Source organism: Amphiura filiformis, chromosome 4 (genome assembly GCF_039555335.1).
Source record: "Amphiura filiformis chromosome 4, Afil_fr2py, whole genome shotgun sequence".
Lineage (NCBI taxonomy): Eukaryota > Metazoa > Echinodermata > Ophiuroidea > Amphilepidida > Amphiuridae > Amphiura > Amphiura filiformis.
The window spans coordinates 17,818,058-17,835,213 of record NC_092631.1 but is presented as its reverse complement, the minus strand read 5'-3'; the positions used below and the strand labels follow the sequence as shown (position 1 = coordinate 17,835,213).

Here is a 17,156-nt window from a genome sequence, read left to right as displayed (position 1 = left end):
GGGAAACTGTGCACATCAACAAACACCATTTCTATCAAAAAGGCAACGGCCGATATAATTTGAAACCACATAAATTACTAGAGTTGGTTCTTCTTTGGACCAAGCTTTAGAATATCGACTGTTGCGTTTTGAAATAAAACAAACCAGAAATTTATCACCCATTGTAAAAGATATGGCATATGTACCGAATACATGTACATACATTGGCTGACCTTGTGGATTTCCTGGCCCAGCCATGCTAACCACATAAGGAGATTATACGATTAACCTAGTGCAGCTATTGTCATAGCAGGGTATTATTATGTAATACTCCTGATCCATATTTGGCGTTCTCTTGGACTGATGATGATGATGATGATAATGATGATAATAATGCAATGCTGATGACCACGAAGACGACGATGATGAAAATGTGTAAGAATGTCTCAAATCATTACACGTAAGAAAAAAACTTATATCAAAATACTTACTCCAACAGAATTCAGAAATCTTTTCTCCCACTATATATAGACCCAGTAGAAAGAAAGCACTGACTGTGAGGAATAACCCGAAGTAGAATCCAGAAAGTACTTTTAAAACAGGATACACCCATATATCCATTGCATACCCTAGATATAGGACCCTGTAATGGAGAACAGACAATGTGAGATGTTAGTTGGTCCTACAGGGCATGGGTTAATATTAGGGCACGAGTTAATATTTTCTTGTTCAAAGAGTTAACAGCACATCTGGATTTATTCATAAAATGTTACACAAGCTTAACATTTTATAGTAAAACATAATCCATGATAATAAAGTGTTCAATTCGCCAAGGTACTGAGTGTAAAAGGTTACCTGCCCAAATCCTAGTATAAAAATCTAGTAATTGATGGTATTTAGTTACTGCACAAAACTGGGCTTTTAGCCTGGCCAACGATGTTAGACCTTTAATGCTTAGTCTCTTTATAATATTTTGAATTAAGAGAAAAGCAAAGAGAAAAAAACCTTCCAAACTTGTGATGCTTTTTCAGAACACAATGTATATTGTATACATATCAAACTTGTGAAACTATAGAAAATCATTTGGGTGCTTTTTCCTGTAACTACAAAACACCATTTCTGAAGTGTGGGTGCTTTTTCTTGCACGCTTTTTTTTCATAAAATTGAACAAAATGGTAATGGTCCTGTGTCATAACCTGTGGTACCTTTGTGTTACATAGTAAAAAAATGAAATATTTCAAACATTTTACCTACACGTCTCATTTGAAGTGGTTCATCCTTCTGAGCATTTTGACACCTTTTTTTAAGGAAATCGGTTAAAAAATGAGAGAGTGCGGGCAAAAACATTCACAAAGTAGGTGGGATTTAACCCCACCTCTTTTTTCCACATTTACAATCATTCTGAGCAAGAATTAGTCTTTTAAATGACCTTCTGTATTTATTTACTTGGTTTAGATGTCTGGGAGTTCATTTAGACATTTTTTAACTCGATTCAAATTTTTAATGGGGGTTTTAGATCAAATTTATGATACGAATCCCTCCTCCTAATCCTCCTCCTCCTAATCCTCAACCACCCTTGGCACATTTCATGCCAAACGTCATAAGAAAATAATTAAAAATTATTTTAAAACAGGTTAAAAACATGAGTAATATAGAATAAATTAGCATCAATTTAAGATCTAATTGAATCTTTTAAGTGAAGGAATACTCAAGAGACAGTGTTTTGAAATCCAAGCTGCACATCAAAATGTAACAAAACCACCTTTTTGGGTACCCGCCCAGTATATTACACAGGATCTAATACATTGTATATTACGATGGGACTAAAGAAAGTTGTCCATGCAATTTCGCTATTTCTTTAATATTAAATGGGAAATGTTTTAACATAGACTTACCATAATAAATATGACAATCCAACAAATAAGGTTCCCATCACTCCTACTTTTCGTGACGGTAATTTGTGCTGTACTAAAAACATCTCTATAAGAAGAATTGGCAATACAGTTGTGTGCTGGAAAACAAAACAAAACAAAATGTTTTTCAAAATTAGTGAAGATGAAAAAAAGTGGAAGTACAATAATTTTATGACAATAGAGAAGATCCCTGAATCAAGGGTCAATTACCATACCATACGGAAAATTCGTAAGTCTACTTTCGTCAGAGAGAGATGGGTGGAAGAATTTTCACCATCCCCATCCCATATTCGACGTGGAATACCGTAAAACCTCGTCTAGCAGCATATAGAGTATATTTGATGAAAATTAATCCAGGCGCCATCCATCGACAGCATAAAAATATTATGGAGTTTGAGCAAATAAATTATTGATACAAGACCAATCTATTGTATTGGCATATTCACGGCTGTTTCATATTAACTTAGCTTTCATCAAAAACACACTATAATGCTTGTAGACGAGGTTTTACGGTATTCGTTCAATAAGTGCTTGTTATTCCATCTAATTCAGTTTACAAATGTTTGTTGACGGAAAATCAATTATATTTGAATGTCTGGTAGAAATATATTATCGATTTTCATTAAAAACATTCGTCATGTTCGTTGGAAGTTAAACATGACTGGAAATGGAATACCGAAAACATGTTGCATCGAATATTCTACGTCGAATATAAAGTATAACGTGGGCCTTAGTTACTTTTTAACCTCTTGACAAAGTATTAATGTCTCCGATGCATATGACCGGGTTTAGAGAAAGCGATTATAACAATGCTATATAATAAGATGTAACACAGTATTGAAAGAATCGAAATGAATTTACTGAAACTTGTCAAACGTACACGTGGAACCAACAATGTAATAATTACTTTAAAATATTAAATCCCCTTTTCCAAGTAATTTGAATGATATTAACATATTAAACACTCGTTCTTCTGCTGTGCTCTCTCCAAGTATTTAATTTTTTTGAATGATATTAACATACTAAACATTCGTTCTTCAGTTGTGCTCTCTAAATATATGTTTAACAGAAGAATTTGAATGGTTCCACACAGATAGAAGTGAAAATTCCGCTACTGGGTCACTCCATATCAAATCAAGGAGGCGCCCCACCTGACCCCCTCAGATTTGATTTATATTTTAGTCATATGTTGTACCTGTAAAAATATTAAAAACCTGCAAATTTGAGGTCTGTAGCTCTTACGGATTTTCTGTGGCAGCCATTTAAAGTTGGAGTAGGGGAGTCTAAATTTGGACCCAAAAGTTGCCCTTTAATCTTTTTTTCATCTTTGGGCGTTTGTGCCTTCTTTATAAAAAAGAAAGAGAGGTCTGAAACTTTGCATACACACTAACTGCATGCCCAATTTGTCAAAAATAAGAAATAAAAAATTCTGTAATTGCGCGTTGTGTCACGGGCTCATTAAATATGCAAGAAAAATGTAATGTTTTGTAAACTGGCAAGTTTAGCCCCCTAAATTCACATTTTTGTCATATTAATTATTTTTTTGTTGTCACCGATGCTATATATAGGATAAATACAATGCATATCCAAAAAATTGGGGTCACAACTCATTTACATTTCGAACAGCGCCCTCACGAAGATGGAATTTATTGCACATTCAACATTTTCAGGTGGCCCAAAGTCGATGTGGTCCACCTTCAAAGTTTATAAAACATCACTTTTATATAACTACAAGTCTTAAATTACAACTTTGCTAAGTCCCAGTAATTGTATAGGTTGACTTCATATAAAATGACAAGCCCAAAGTTAACCATTTTCTTATGATTGCATGTAGTGCAAATGTGTCGAATTCGGAAGGCTTGAAAGTCAAATTGGCCCCAATATTGAAAATAAAATGGAAATAAAAGTAAATAGGGCCAATAACTATGCATCTAGTCATTTATTTTCAATATTGTGGCCATTTTGACTTTTAAACCTTCCGAATTCGGCACATTTGCAGTACATGCAATCATAAGAAAACGGTCAACTTTAGGCTTGTCGTTTTATATGAAGTCAATCTATAAAATTAATGGGATTGAGCAAAGTTGCAATTTAAGACTAGTAGTCATATAAAAGTGATGTTTTATAAATTTTGAAGGTTGACCACATCGACTTTGAGCGCCCTGAAAATGTTGAATTTGCAATAAATTTCATCTTTGTGAGGGCGCTGTTCGAAATGTAAATGAGTTGTGACCCCAATTTTTGGGTATGCATTGTATTTATCCTATATATAGCATCGGTGACAAAAAAATTAATCTGACAAAAATGTGAATTTAGGGGGCTAAACTTGCCAGTTTACAAAACATCTTCGTGAGGGCGCTGCACTCCAACTTTAAATGGCTACCATAGAAAATCTGTATATATTGAAAACGAAATGGAAATACAAGTAAATGGGGCCAATAACTACTCATCTAATCATTTATTTTTAATATTGTGGCCAATTTGACTTTCAAGCCTTCCGAATTCGGCACATTTGCACTACATGCAATCATAAGAAAATGGTCAACTTTGGGCTTGTCATTTTATATGAAGTCAACCTATACAATTACTGGGACTTTTAGGTCCAAATTTAGACCTCCCTACTCCAACTTTAAATGCCTGCCACAGAAAATCCGTAAGAGCTACAGACCTCAAATTTGCAGGTTTTAAATATTTTTACAGGTACAACATATGACTAAAATATAAAGCAAATCTGAGGGGGTCAGGTGGGGCGCCTCCTTGATTTGATATGGAGTGACCCTACTGTTAACAGTAACATTTTCAAGATATGTATCTTGGTTCGGAAACATCAAATCCCGTGACTTTGTTCTCCAGGTGATCATGTGATTGAAATTACAAAACAGCGTTCGTAAACCAAACTTCATGTGTTCTTAAAATGATAACAAATAGGGTATCTTTATATTTTTATATTTTTATCTGAGGTAAATTCCCTTTTTAGTGTATCTTCATGTAAACCTGGTAGAGTTAGCCTAAAACAGTAGAATCCCTAAATTATGTCTTGACAATCAGCCTATTTAGTGCAGTCTTACATGATTCAGGGCCACTACAGACTTTAGTTGTATATAGAATATTCGATGCAACATATCTTCGTAACATTGATAATATATTTCTACCAGACATTCGATGCCATTCAAACATTCGTTAGAGGTAAAATGGGTTTATCCTCAGTGTAAGAGAGCACGAAATACTAATAGGATTAGAGTTAGGGTTATAGGGTTAGGATTTAGGGTTAGGGTAAGGGTTAGGGTTAGGATAAAGGTTAGGGTTAGGATTAGAGTTAGAATTTATTTGGTGCTCTCTAGTCTTACACAAAGGATACACCGTAAACTGGAAATAGAATGGGAATAGATTAATGTTATATTCTACATCAACTAAGAAGTCTGTAGCAGCCCCGAGTCATGTAAGCCTGGACTAAATGGGCTGACTTCATTGAGAGCGTATACAGCTTTATTCTATAAACTGCATAATCCCAGTCTGTTTGGGCATATATGCTGAGTCTGTAATCTGTATGGTCATCAAAGGTGTGAGCCATACCCCCGTAATCATGGTAACCTCATGATGAGTAGTATTATATTTATAACAGTACTTACCAACACATGATTCAGCCAAGGTGGAAAGAATTCATCGAGTTCTTTGGGAAAGACTAGCTCTCTGTCAACTGCCCATATTGCCCAGAACATCGACACCACTAGCTGCAAAACAGACAAATATTGCGAAACGTTTTGATGCTAAGTTGCTAATGACATTTAAACTTATAAACTTTCTCTTTAATAATAAACTTTGAATGTTTACATCTTTTTCGTACCATCCCAACATAATTGTTTTGAAATGTTTTAAAAATACTTTGTAAAAATGTCCAAAACATTTTTAAAGCATTAAATGTTGGGTTATATAAATGATTGTTAATAAAAAAATAATATTATATTGTTTATTATGGTAAAACAATGTTACTGTAAATTATGTTTGTGGAAAGTGTTGAAAGAAGTGTTTTGTAAAGTTTTAAAATTTTGCGAACGTTTTGTGGAAACATTGCATAAAAATGCTATTAAAACGTGAAAACGTTTCCACGCTTGCTGACAGACGTTTTGTACTCATTTGAAAATATTGCCAAAAATGTTTGCCGTTTGTTGATCATGTTGATTTAACACAAATATCACTTTCTCCGTAATATTCTTATATTGGATAGGCCCTACTCGTGTGAAATGTTTTGTTTCTTTCACGCGATATTACCTTTTACACCAATTTTTACTCCTTTTATCCATGGTGTGTGATTTATTTATTCGTTTGTTTAAATCCGTTTGTGTTTCTGTATAATGTGGCTGTTAATTCATAATTAATTTTTCCTTCAATAATCATGTTTTATTTGATACATATTGTCAAAAACAACCATGCATGTTAAAAACCCAAACATGTGTTTTATCTTTTCAACTATTTCATGCCATTTGAGATATCTTCTGTATTTCTAAACTATAAAAAAAAATATGCCGTTTCATAAAAATCTTAATTTTGACTATAACTGACCCTTTGGATCAGGAAGTATGGGGTCAAGCTATGTGTTTATATACAACAGGTAGTGACTCAAATAGGGTCTATAATGTATCATTATGAAGGGTCTTCCTGGTTAGTAATGATAGAATGACAGCATCATCTATCTTTTAGACACATTGTGGCTTTAGTGCAAAAAGGCCCTATACCTGCAATAGCTGCCGGGTGTCATAATGTTTAGACTGTATATACAATATAGAATGCAGAAGTTGTCAAATGTCTATTAGGCAGCTATTGCAGAAAGCTCTTCTTGCGCCAACCATGCTAAACCCTAATTTCTTAATGTTTACAGCCTAGAGACAAGAATTCTGTAAGCTCTTTGGAATCATTTTGTCAATTCATTTGACACATTAACACTGCAAAAACAGCGGAGCAACAATTTTTAATAATTTGCCATCTAATGTGTATTATATCGCGAATTTCAAAAAATCATTAGATAGGCCTAGCAGAAGGACATCCCTCGTATTCAGAATACAATTTGATATGTCTGATGTGCTCTCATGTTCCAGAAAAAATACTGTGCAAACGTTGCTATCCGAGCCCTTAATAGCTATATCAATATAATATCAAGAAGGAAAGTGTTGCCATGTTCCCGGTGTCATAGGCAGGTGTCACGTGCAAAACATACATGTAGCCTACATAGTTACTTGCCGTGCACTAAGGGGAACCTGAACATTAACGATGATTTGCATAATGCCAGTATCACGACATATACCTAATATAAACCGTCTGTAGGATCAGGATTCAGGATAGGGTAGTATTCCATCAACAGAGATCGACGACGTTACCAACTTGGTTTTTCAGTGAAAAGCCGTTTTTGCCTTGATCGCTATACGCGATTGGCGAATCGCTTGAAGCGCTTCACATGCTAGTTAGGTAGGGACGGTTTATAGTAACCTGTGATACGGCATTCTACAAAATCACAACGAGTTCCATGCTTACCAGAGGATGATTTAAGCACTTCCCAGCAAGTCCTGCGGTTAGCACAGCTGTGTGAGTGAATATGACACCACTGCCCGCCCACTGCATACACACGTGCATGGTTAAATTTGAATTTGGATAGATATATTTACAATAAAAACACCTTCAAAATATTGGTCGATTTCACATTTTATGTTATCTACAGAAGGTGTGAATTATCCTTCATGCATACATCACTTTAGATCTGAAATCGACCAAGTAATAATGACACACGGGCAATTCTAAAACAACATCTTTTGCACAGAGTTCAATAGGATTTGAAAAGTAAAGTGGCAGTTGAAACTCTAGTGATAACACTTTTACAGTGCATGATGGGGCTTCCTTAAATCATCCTCTGCATGCTTACCGTGCCAATAGGGAAAGCTACAGCTGCTAAGAACCAGTCCCTAAAAGCAACAAACTTCTTTGCTATCGGGCTCCTGGAACCTGACGTCAGTACTAAGTCTGTCACGCAGCACCAAAAGAAGTAAAACGTCTGGAAGATCTGTGAGATGAATAAAAACGAAAAAGAGAGATTTGTGAAATTTATATTGATGGTACAAAACTGATCATCGCATATCGAAATAACAATGTATCTAAATGTTCCGCTAAAGACATTGAGGGCTTAGCACCCGTTATGAAGACGCAAAACGTTTGACAGAAAACGTTTAAATGTCGGGTTATATAAAGGGTTTTACATTATAACATTTTAATAACATTTTTGAAAACTTGCTGTAAAACATTCGAACGTATTGATTTCAGTGTTGATAAAATATTTTGCAAAATAAATTTTTTAAATATTTGAAAAACGTTTCATGACCTTTAAAATAACCCTTATTAAAACCGTTTAGACCGAAACCAAAACGCGTTTATAACGTTTTAAAAACATTTTTTTTTTGATATACTTAATATTTCTCAAAAATGTAAATATTTGGACATTGCTATAGTTAAGAGTTCTGGTTCGAAACCTTCGATAAAGAAGACTCGTAGTTGAAGAGCTGTGGAAGAAATACTATTTTTCGGTATTTAGGCTATAATGTACAAGCTTGTGCAGTACCATGCAGTTCACGATTAGGCCTATATGACACCACTGAAATGCAATTAACGCTATAACATTAAGGTTCATGGGTATAATAATAACAACACCAATAATAATAAAGAGTTGGACGAATAAATTTGCACGTGCAAATACTTTAGGTCTATTAAAAACTGCAAAGAATGCATTTGCAGTTTCAGTTTCATACACAAGTTGGCCTCCGCAGATATTTTGTAATTTCAATATATTGTAATTTCAATATATTACACGTGTGTCACTAGCCTATTCCGAGAAATGAAGTATGGTTATCACATGACCTGCACATGACAAAAACTTTCTTATCATTAAGGGAAGTCTCCGGCAATCACAACAATATGCCTTATAATTATGTTAGCAAAATAATTAGGCCTATATGAAGCACGAATCACATGGTTTTATAAAACACACTCATACTGACCATAAAAACAAGCCAATTCTTAACACCCGATATTCAAAATTCTCGGACGCCAAAACACATCTGGCATGTCTGGTGCAATGTCCTCCCAGAATGAATGGTGTGATAGCGACAGTTGAGCACAAATAACCATGACGTCATTGCACTACACAATTTCGGCGCGGGAATTTTGAATATCGCGTGTTTACGACTGTTTTAATTCGTTTTTATGGTCAATATGAGTTTGTTTTTAAATAAAACCATGTGATTCGTGCTTGCTAATTATTTTTCTAACATAGTAAGGCATAATGTGATGGTCGGAGACGTCCTTTAATTAGTGACTCATGCTAAGCGTGTTATGTAGGCTATCAACGTTTTGCAATTTCTGAATTATAAAACGATGATAGCCTAAACATCTGTTGGGTCTGTTGCGTAAGGAAGTAAATTCTGAGAACCATATTGCGTATACTGCAAAATAATACAGCACAGAGCGACTACAGGTCCAAGCCCGGGGGTCCAAGTATCCCATGCGCGAAAATGTTGGTTGGCAAAGGTATACCCATGCACTCATGCCGTGCTATCCCGGGTCTTCTGTTCAGCATTGCACGCGGGTACGTGGTTCAAGACGGGATCCGAGAAAACCTTTTTTCTTCACCTTCTTTCTTCATTCCTTTCTTACCCCCCTCCTTTTTTTTAAATTAGCTTTCTTCGGAAGGCTTTTTGGGCTATCCTTGGTACTCATTGGTATTTATTCCATTGTCACCTCGTGCAATAGTTTATTCTGGTACCCTGAATTACATAGGGGCCTTACATGTACAGTAGATTTTAAAGTATTTTATCCATAATGTGCAATCTATTGTATTTTCTTTTTGCTTGCAATTTTTGATGTATATTGAGTGCTAAATAAAATGAAATGAAATGAAATGAAATACAAACTGCAGAGCGTTAGGGTTCATGATTGTGTCCTTATTTTGTTCACGAATTTTCGATGATCATGATGACCCTCGACGCTCCTCGCGAGCCGGGCCACACTCTCAGAAAAAAAGGTTCAACTTAGAACCTTTTTTTTTGTCTGTATGCAGAACCCTAAGCAGTAATAAGGTTCTAAAGAACCTTAAAAGTTCTATAAAGAACCTTAAAGATTTAAATAGGCCTGGGGACATTCTAATTCATTCATTCAGGGACTCATCACAAAGTTAAGAAAAGTAAAACGTAGTGTTAACCCTTTTTGGTAGGCCTACTACAAAATCAGTTCGTTGGATAAAGAACATTTTTTTTGTTCTACTGTTCTACTTAGAACCTTTGAGGGTTCTTAAGATTCCTTAAAGGTTCTTCAAGCTTAAGGCTCTACAAAGAACCTTTTTCTTGGCTACAGAACTTGGGTTTCAATTGGGTTCTTTGTAGAACCAAAAAAAGTTCTGTAGCCAAGAAACAGGTTCTTTGTAGAACCTTAAGCTTGAAGAACCTTTAAGGAATCTTAAAGAAAGAACCCTCAAAAGGTTCTTAGTAGAACAGAAAAAAAAGGTTTTTTATCCAAGAAAATGATTTTTAGTAGGGCCTACCAAAAAGGGTTAACACTACGTTTTACTTTTCTGAACTGTGTGATGAGTCCCTGAATGAATGAATTAGAATGTCCCCAGGCCTATTTATATCTTAAAGGTTCTTTATATAGAACTTTTAAGGTTCTTTTTAGAACCTTATTACTGCTTAGGGTTCTGCATACAGGCCAAAAAAAGGTTCTAAGTTGAACCTTTTTTTCTGAGGTACTAATAATTCAGGTTCGGCATTCAAGAGAAATTATGTATACACTGATCATAAACTCTGATTTAGAACTGTGTGTGTTCCCGGTCAACATTGGGGAGGGGGGATAAGCCTCCCATAAAGAGTAAGCCTAACCTTCCCCTGATGAACGCCCGACTCTACTAATTAAAGCGCCCCTAGAACTCATGATCCTCATGGTTTGTGGTTCGAGAACCAATACTGCGATTTTTATACATATTGCTCCAAAGAAATAATTTACTACGTATCACTATAACAAAATGTTGTTAACCTAAGCTCAATTATACATTGTATGGCATGATCGAGCCAAATTCACACGGATTTGTATATATAAGCAAAAAGTGATATAGTAGGCCTAACTGTTAATACAAAATGAATACATTCATCAGGTCTGTATTCATAAAGAATTTCCTCAATCCAAGCCTATACAATAATGCTGTATATTACCAGATTCCATAAAGTAAGAAACTTTGAGCCGCCTCCAAACTCATCATTCTTCGCCGAATGCCGTTGAAATGACGTCGTGTTCTGTTCTCCTGATGATGTTCCCGCCATAAACCCATTTTGTATTTTGGTTGGATCAATTCCAGCCAATAAGTACGGAGGAGCGAAAATATAATACGCAAGAAAGAACAAGTGAACTAATAAGTTGACCAGACGATAATACCATGCCATTTTGAAAAATCTTCAATGATTTTATGAAATTTATGCTCCTGTAGACAACGGTACAACAAATACGGGTACAAGACGTCTTGTCCGTCGCTCAAGTTTACAGGTAGATTGTCCGACGCGGCCCGCGCTCCTATATAATCGTCCGTGAATGTAAGTGTCACCAATATGATCTCCCGTTATTCTGTTGAAAAACACTGCTTGTTTTGTTCACAAATGCAGCATTATATCTTCGATGATATGAAATGTATGCTCCTGTAGACAATGGTACAAGAATGATTATCAGTCGCTCAAGTTTACAGGTAGATTGCCGACGCGTCACTCCTATATCGTTCGTGAGTGTAGGTGTCACCAATATCATCTCCCGTCCTTATAGAAGATGAGGTCCGCAAGTTATTCTGTTGAAAAATACTGCTTGTTTTGTTCACAAATGCATCAGTCTATCTTCGATGATATGAAATTTATGGTCCTGTAGACAATGGTAGGCCTATATACATGTACAAGAAGTCTTATCCGTCGCTCAAGTTTAGATTGTCTGACGCGTCGCTCCTATATATATCGTCCGTGACTGTAGTGTGTTCAATTTCTATCACCAGTATGAATAGAAGATGAGGTCCGCAAGTTATTCTGTTGAAACACGCTGCTTGTCATGCTTGTTTTAATCACAAGTGCATTCTATCAATTTAATATCGGGATTCAATATGAAGCGAAGGTGAACGATATTATATAGATTCGGGTTCTTCAGTCCGTAGCGATGTTTTGTTTGTCAAGATCTATATAAGCCTAATCCAAGCATTAAGGTGACCCATAGGCCTATTATGCACACGGGCCACGTGAGAATCATATAACGATGGAAATGATATAACTTAAGAGGGGTAAGACATGTAATGCATGACGTCATGGTTTTATGAAACATTTATGTAGAACGCAATTAACGATTTTAAGGCGTTCGAATGCCATACATTTGAATATTACAAAGAATACCTCAATTTTGTGCTAAAATGCCTAAAGTACCATTATATTTCGGTCTATAATTTAAACTGGTAACAAATGACAGTATATATATATACCAAAGTCGTTAGTATAAACTGCCTATACATGTAGCATATTAGGCTGAACTTTTCTTAATTCTATAGTATTACAGGCCTAAATGCCATATACATGTACATGCATGTATTCTTTGATGAAATTCAATGACAAAAATACGACAATGAAAGTTGAATCGACATGATGGCAAATTGCAATGCAATCTTTCCATCTTCGAACATGCTTCCTACCGTACCAGATTCCAAATGGTGAGAAAAGCGGAGTCTCCTGCGGCCTGGTCTGACGGCGGTGAAGTTATTCCACGACTTTTGGCTTCTTCTATAAACTTGTTGATTAACTTAGGCATAAAGACAAATTTATAGTAATAATATATCCAGAGATTGAATATCAAAAACGCGAAGTGCACGAAAGTGCAGAAAACTAGTGGAAGACGCCACGCCATTTTCGGTTAATATTTCCAATGAATTTTTAAAGTCTGTTGAAGCTTCGGAGTGGAACGAAGCATACCAGACTGTTCCAATCGATCAGACACTTGAGCTCCGCAAATCATATGTTATGCAATGATCGAAATGAATCATGATCATCGCGTGTTTACATAAACAGAACATGTGGCTTGACTCATTTACTTCCTTTTCACTTGATTGCTTGCTTGCTTGCTTGCTTGCTTGCTTGCTTCATTTTGGGGTTCAACTTCATCCTTGTATTAAAAAGACAACATGCCCGGATTGTAGTCATTGTAGTAGAGAAATCTTCTATTGAAGGTTTAGTTTTGCTCCAAAGCCGACCTTAAATTTTCCATCAAAGACAAACAACAACAACAAAAAACCGACACAATAAAAACCACACCATATCCCCTGTGACACTGTTACCCCTTCGAAGGATGCTCCAAAGCCGACCTTAAATTTTCCATCCGAAGTAAGAACAAAGAAAACTGAGACGAAAACACTTATCCCCTCTGACAGGGCAGAGAAAACCTCATAAAAAGATATGTCTCTCTTCATGAAAACGACGTGTCTTGCTTATTCATTTCAGGGGGTTATATTGACAGGGTTATCGATAAAAAATCGATTTATTTGAGTTAAATCGAATTATTCGATTTTAAAAATCATTTTTTTTAATTTTATTGATTCAAAGAACTGCTATATACCCCATGATAAAGTCAAAAGAGATCAGTGGAATGCCAGATATTATGTGCAATCCTATCGGGTATTTATATAAAAAAAAATCAAAACGTGTTTTTACATACTTCAAAGAAAAAACTTGGAGCTGCGAACTGGTTGAAATTCGCCTAATAAACACCAGGAGGAATGAGCGATTTAAGGGTCTTTTAGAGCTAAAGTTATCAAAATTAAGGATCTTTCAGTGCTCTAGTGTTTTAGATTCAGGGGTCTTTTAGAGCTGCGTGGTCTTTTAGAGCTGCGCGGTCCAAAAACAGGGGGTTTTCCAGGGCAGCATACCTGTATGTCATTTGTGTTGAGTGCCCCCCCGTGAACCAACTGTTGCCCTCTAGAAAAACGCAGTATCTTCACTGTTTACCAGCTGATATCGACTGCTCATTGCCAAAATTGGATAACAGCAATAGCTACAATTGATTGTGTGTAAATTGCTAAATATTCACAGGGCAGTTATTGCACTTACCCACTTCTGAAGTTCTGGCCCTGAGCAGTCGAAATTGCCCTTTACCATGTTTACTTTGGCAGTGCGCAGACCGACTCAAAAACATTGAATATACAATATATGAAGAGCTTGTTTCCAAATCTTGTTAAGTTCACAATCACATGTTTCTCATTTACTTGTGTGATACAATCACAATTACTTGGACAAGTTTGACATTGGCAACAATAAGTTGTACCATCAACAAGCCATTATTTACCACAACAATGCTGCTTATAACAATATATATATATATATGGTCAATTCCAGCGAAAGCGGGACAAAATTCTCTCTATGTTAACTTTCCACTTTAAAATGTCATTAATAAAGGAAATCACTTTATTGATGGAGCATATCATGTCACGTCCAATGTGCTCTCTTTGTGCATATAGACCTTTACTAGCAAGTCATACCAGAGGACAAGTTATGATGGCTTAAATGAATTGGCGTTACCCACGAATTCAAAGATAAAGCACCATATATGTCATTGAATGTCCTTCAATCAAAATGAAATTATTACCGTTAGAAAGACGTTTGCATGATCTCTCATCGTATGTAAAACGATTGAATTCCACCAAAGTTTGTGGACTCTAGAGGCCATTAAGTCAATTTGGCTAATAATTTTGTTACCCGCGTATCAAAAATAAAATGATCGTTCTGAAAAATGTTAGTGAATATGCCATAAATGACTATATCATGAAACGAAGTTTCGTTCTATAATTCTGAGGTCCAAGCGATTATTTTATGCAAATACGTTTTACCCATAAAATTCCATAAAATCAAATTTGACGTTACCCACGTATCAACTGTTACCCACGAGTCCAGCAAATATAATTGCCATAACTTAAGGGGTACTACACCCATTGATTTTTTTTTTTTTTTTTTTGCATTTTGTGAAGAAATTACAAAACAAAATTGGACAAAGTGGTATGCAAAATGAAGGGGCAAATCTTCTCGTTTTATTGGTGGTATCGGTATCAATGTAGCTTACATGCTTTTACAGATAGAAGCCAAAAGGAGGTACATCACTGATGATTTAAATTCACTTCATTTTAGAAAGCTTACTATCAACGGATTTCGTTAAAATTTTGGATATGTGTTGCTAACACATTAGGGAAATAAAGTTGATATGTAAAATGGGAATAAGTGGTTCCTGATTTCTTTTATGACTTCATGAACTTGGTGCTCCACAACTATCAAAAAAGGAACTGGTTAAAATGCTTCTATTTTCAATGTTGAGCTATATTTTGTATTTTTAACTTGCGACATTATTGCACTGAAACTTAATTAAGCCATAGGTAACAGGTTACAACAACCATACTACAGCAATGATGAAAAAAATTGTATTTCTTGTCACCTATACAACCATTTTGGGTAGTTTTCCGTAAGCTTAACTTTTGTGATTTTGGTAACTATTTTATATTTATTTGTGAAATCCGTCTCAACTAGGCATTCTAAATTGTACTCACCATTTACATCCCAAGGTATATTAGTATATCCACCATGCACTTCTCGATATATATCCAGTTAAAGACAGAATATCAAAATTATGCCTCATATGGTATCACAGACTCTCACATGTGTATTCAAAATTGATGCTTAAATTTGACCTGAACCAATTGACCTATAACCTGACATACGGTGACCTAATAGCCTTTTCTTCTCCTAACAACTAATGACTATATTATGCATCCATTGTATAAGTGTTTATTTAATTTATTCAGTGTTATATCATGGTAGGTATTTTGCATGCACCACTATAGATTTTCTATAGAGAGTATAACAAAGGATTTAATGTATTCTATTCATGTACCCTACTTGAACATTTTGAAAAGAATAAATTATGGTTTGTTATGAAACACAGATCTGAGTTACTAGGTTACAGTAAACAAAAAATATATAGGGTTAAAATGACTTACTAAAATGGTTGAAAGTCACTTTATATGTAGATATATTTTATAAGTTCAGGACATGAGGTGATAAACATATATATGTACTTAATAAATTTGCAAAAAAAAAAAGAAGAGGGGTACTGATGAAAATCGGGGTATTATATCGCCTTAAATTAACATTTAATGACTTTGGACACTGAATTTAGTTTGACAAGCGCTTAAAATTGTAAGTCGTAAAAATACGTTCACCGCTTTAAAAAAAGAATCTACGACGGTTTAAACTTTTGTTACCCACGAATCCCGAATAGATGCTAACCTTGAAAAACAAGGAGATTGTTTATTTTAAGTTTAAATCAGCACATATTCAAGCCATGGGTATGCTATAATTTTTACAGTACTTACAGTTTATGCACCTAAGAAACGTAAACCCCAAACGGTACTATAGTACTTATAGCTTTACCCACGAATTCGGCGTTACCCACGAATCCAAGGATTTACTCGTAAATTATATGTTTCTTATGCATCTTAACATTTTGAAAGCATGCGAAATAGGTTCCAAAACAGTCCTGTTTAATAGCGTCCTCTTGAAGGTATACTGAAGCTGTATCATGAAGTTTTGATTGATTATCCTAAATTACCATTTTTTGGGTAAATGCAATTGGTTAGAGAAACGGGAATCATTGAAAAACAATGGAGGAATAACCGCATGATGGTTTCCAACCTTTTGTAATATTTTCTATTTTGCCAATTACCAATACATACCTTCAAATATGTGTTACCCACGAACATTTTGGTTACCCACGAATCCCTACTTAAATTATAGTTAACAATGTATTGATAGTGTTTTAGTTCATAGGAACTGTCAAAACACAAGTTAATAGAATATTGCTGCATGAAAATATGGAATGATTTTACTAAAATAATAATATAAAACTGTTTGCTCTGTCTATTTGAATTTGGCAGCTTCATTATTCTCAAAATTTTTATACCCAAAATGCCATAATGATCCATTCTAAATATTCCATGTAGTCTGTATTTTGATTAAAATTCAGTTTAGTGCCATTGCAGCCTGAATTATTGACATACGGAAAAGTATTTTTTATTTTTATTAAAAAAAAATTAATAGGAATTGCTATTTTCCAGACGCTGTTACCCACGAATCCATCCGAGATCCTCATCCTGCGACGAGATACAAAATCTAACTTTATATT

General features: G+C 35.1%; 1 protein-coding gene across 6 annotated transcripts in view; it reads right to left on the bottom strand.

Moving 5' to 3' along the window:
• LOC140150625 (androgen-induced gene 1 protein-like) overlaps positions 1–17,156 on the bottom strand; it is a 50,059-nt gene that overhangs the window by 3,197 nt on the left and 29,706 nt on the right. For 4 of the 6 annotated variants that reach the window (XM_072172684.1, XM_072172683.1, XM_072172681.1 and 1 more), the window contains exons 2-5: positions 7,804–7,941; positions 5,522–5,623; positions 1,875–1,990; positions 471–622 (exon numbers count right to left, since the gene is read on the bottom strand). In XM_072172684.1, coding sequence (XP_072028785.1) covers positions 471–622; positions 1,875–1,990; positions 5,522–5,623; positions 7,804–7,941 — 508 coding nt within the window. Of the gene's footprint in view, positions 1–470; positions 623–1,874; positions 1,991–5,521; positions 5,624–7,803; positions 7,942–11,131; positions 11,983–12,635; positions 12,856–17,156 lie in introns of those variants that run through there. The other 2 variants (XM_072172679.1, XM_072172678.1) reach the window with 2 other exon arrangements.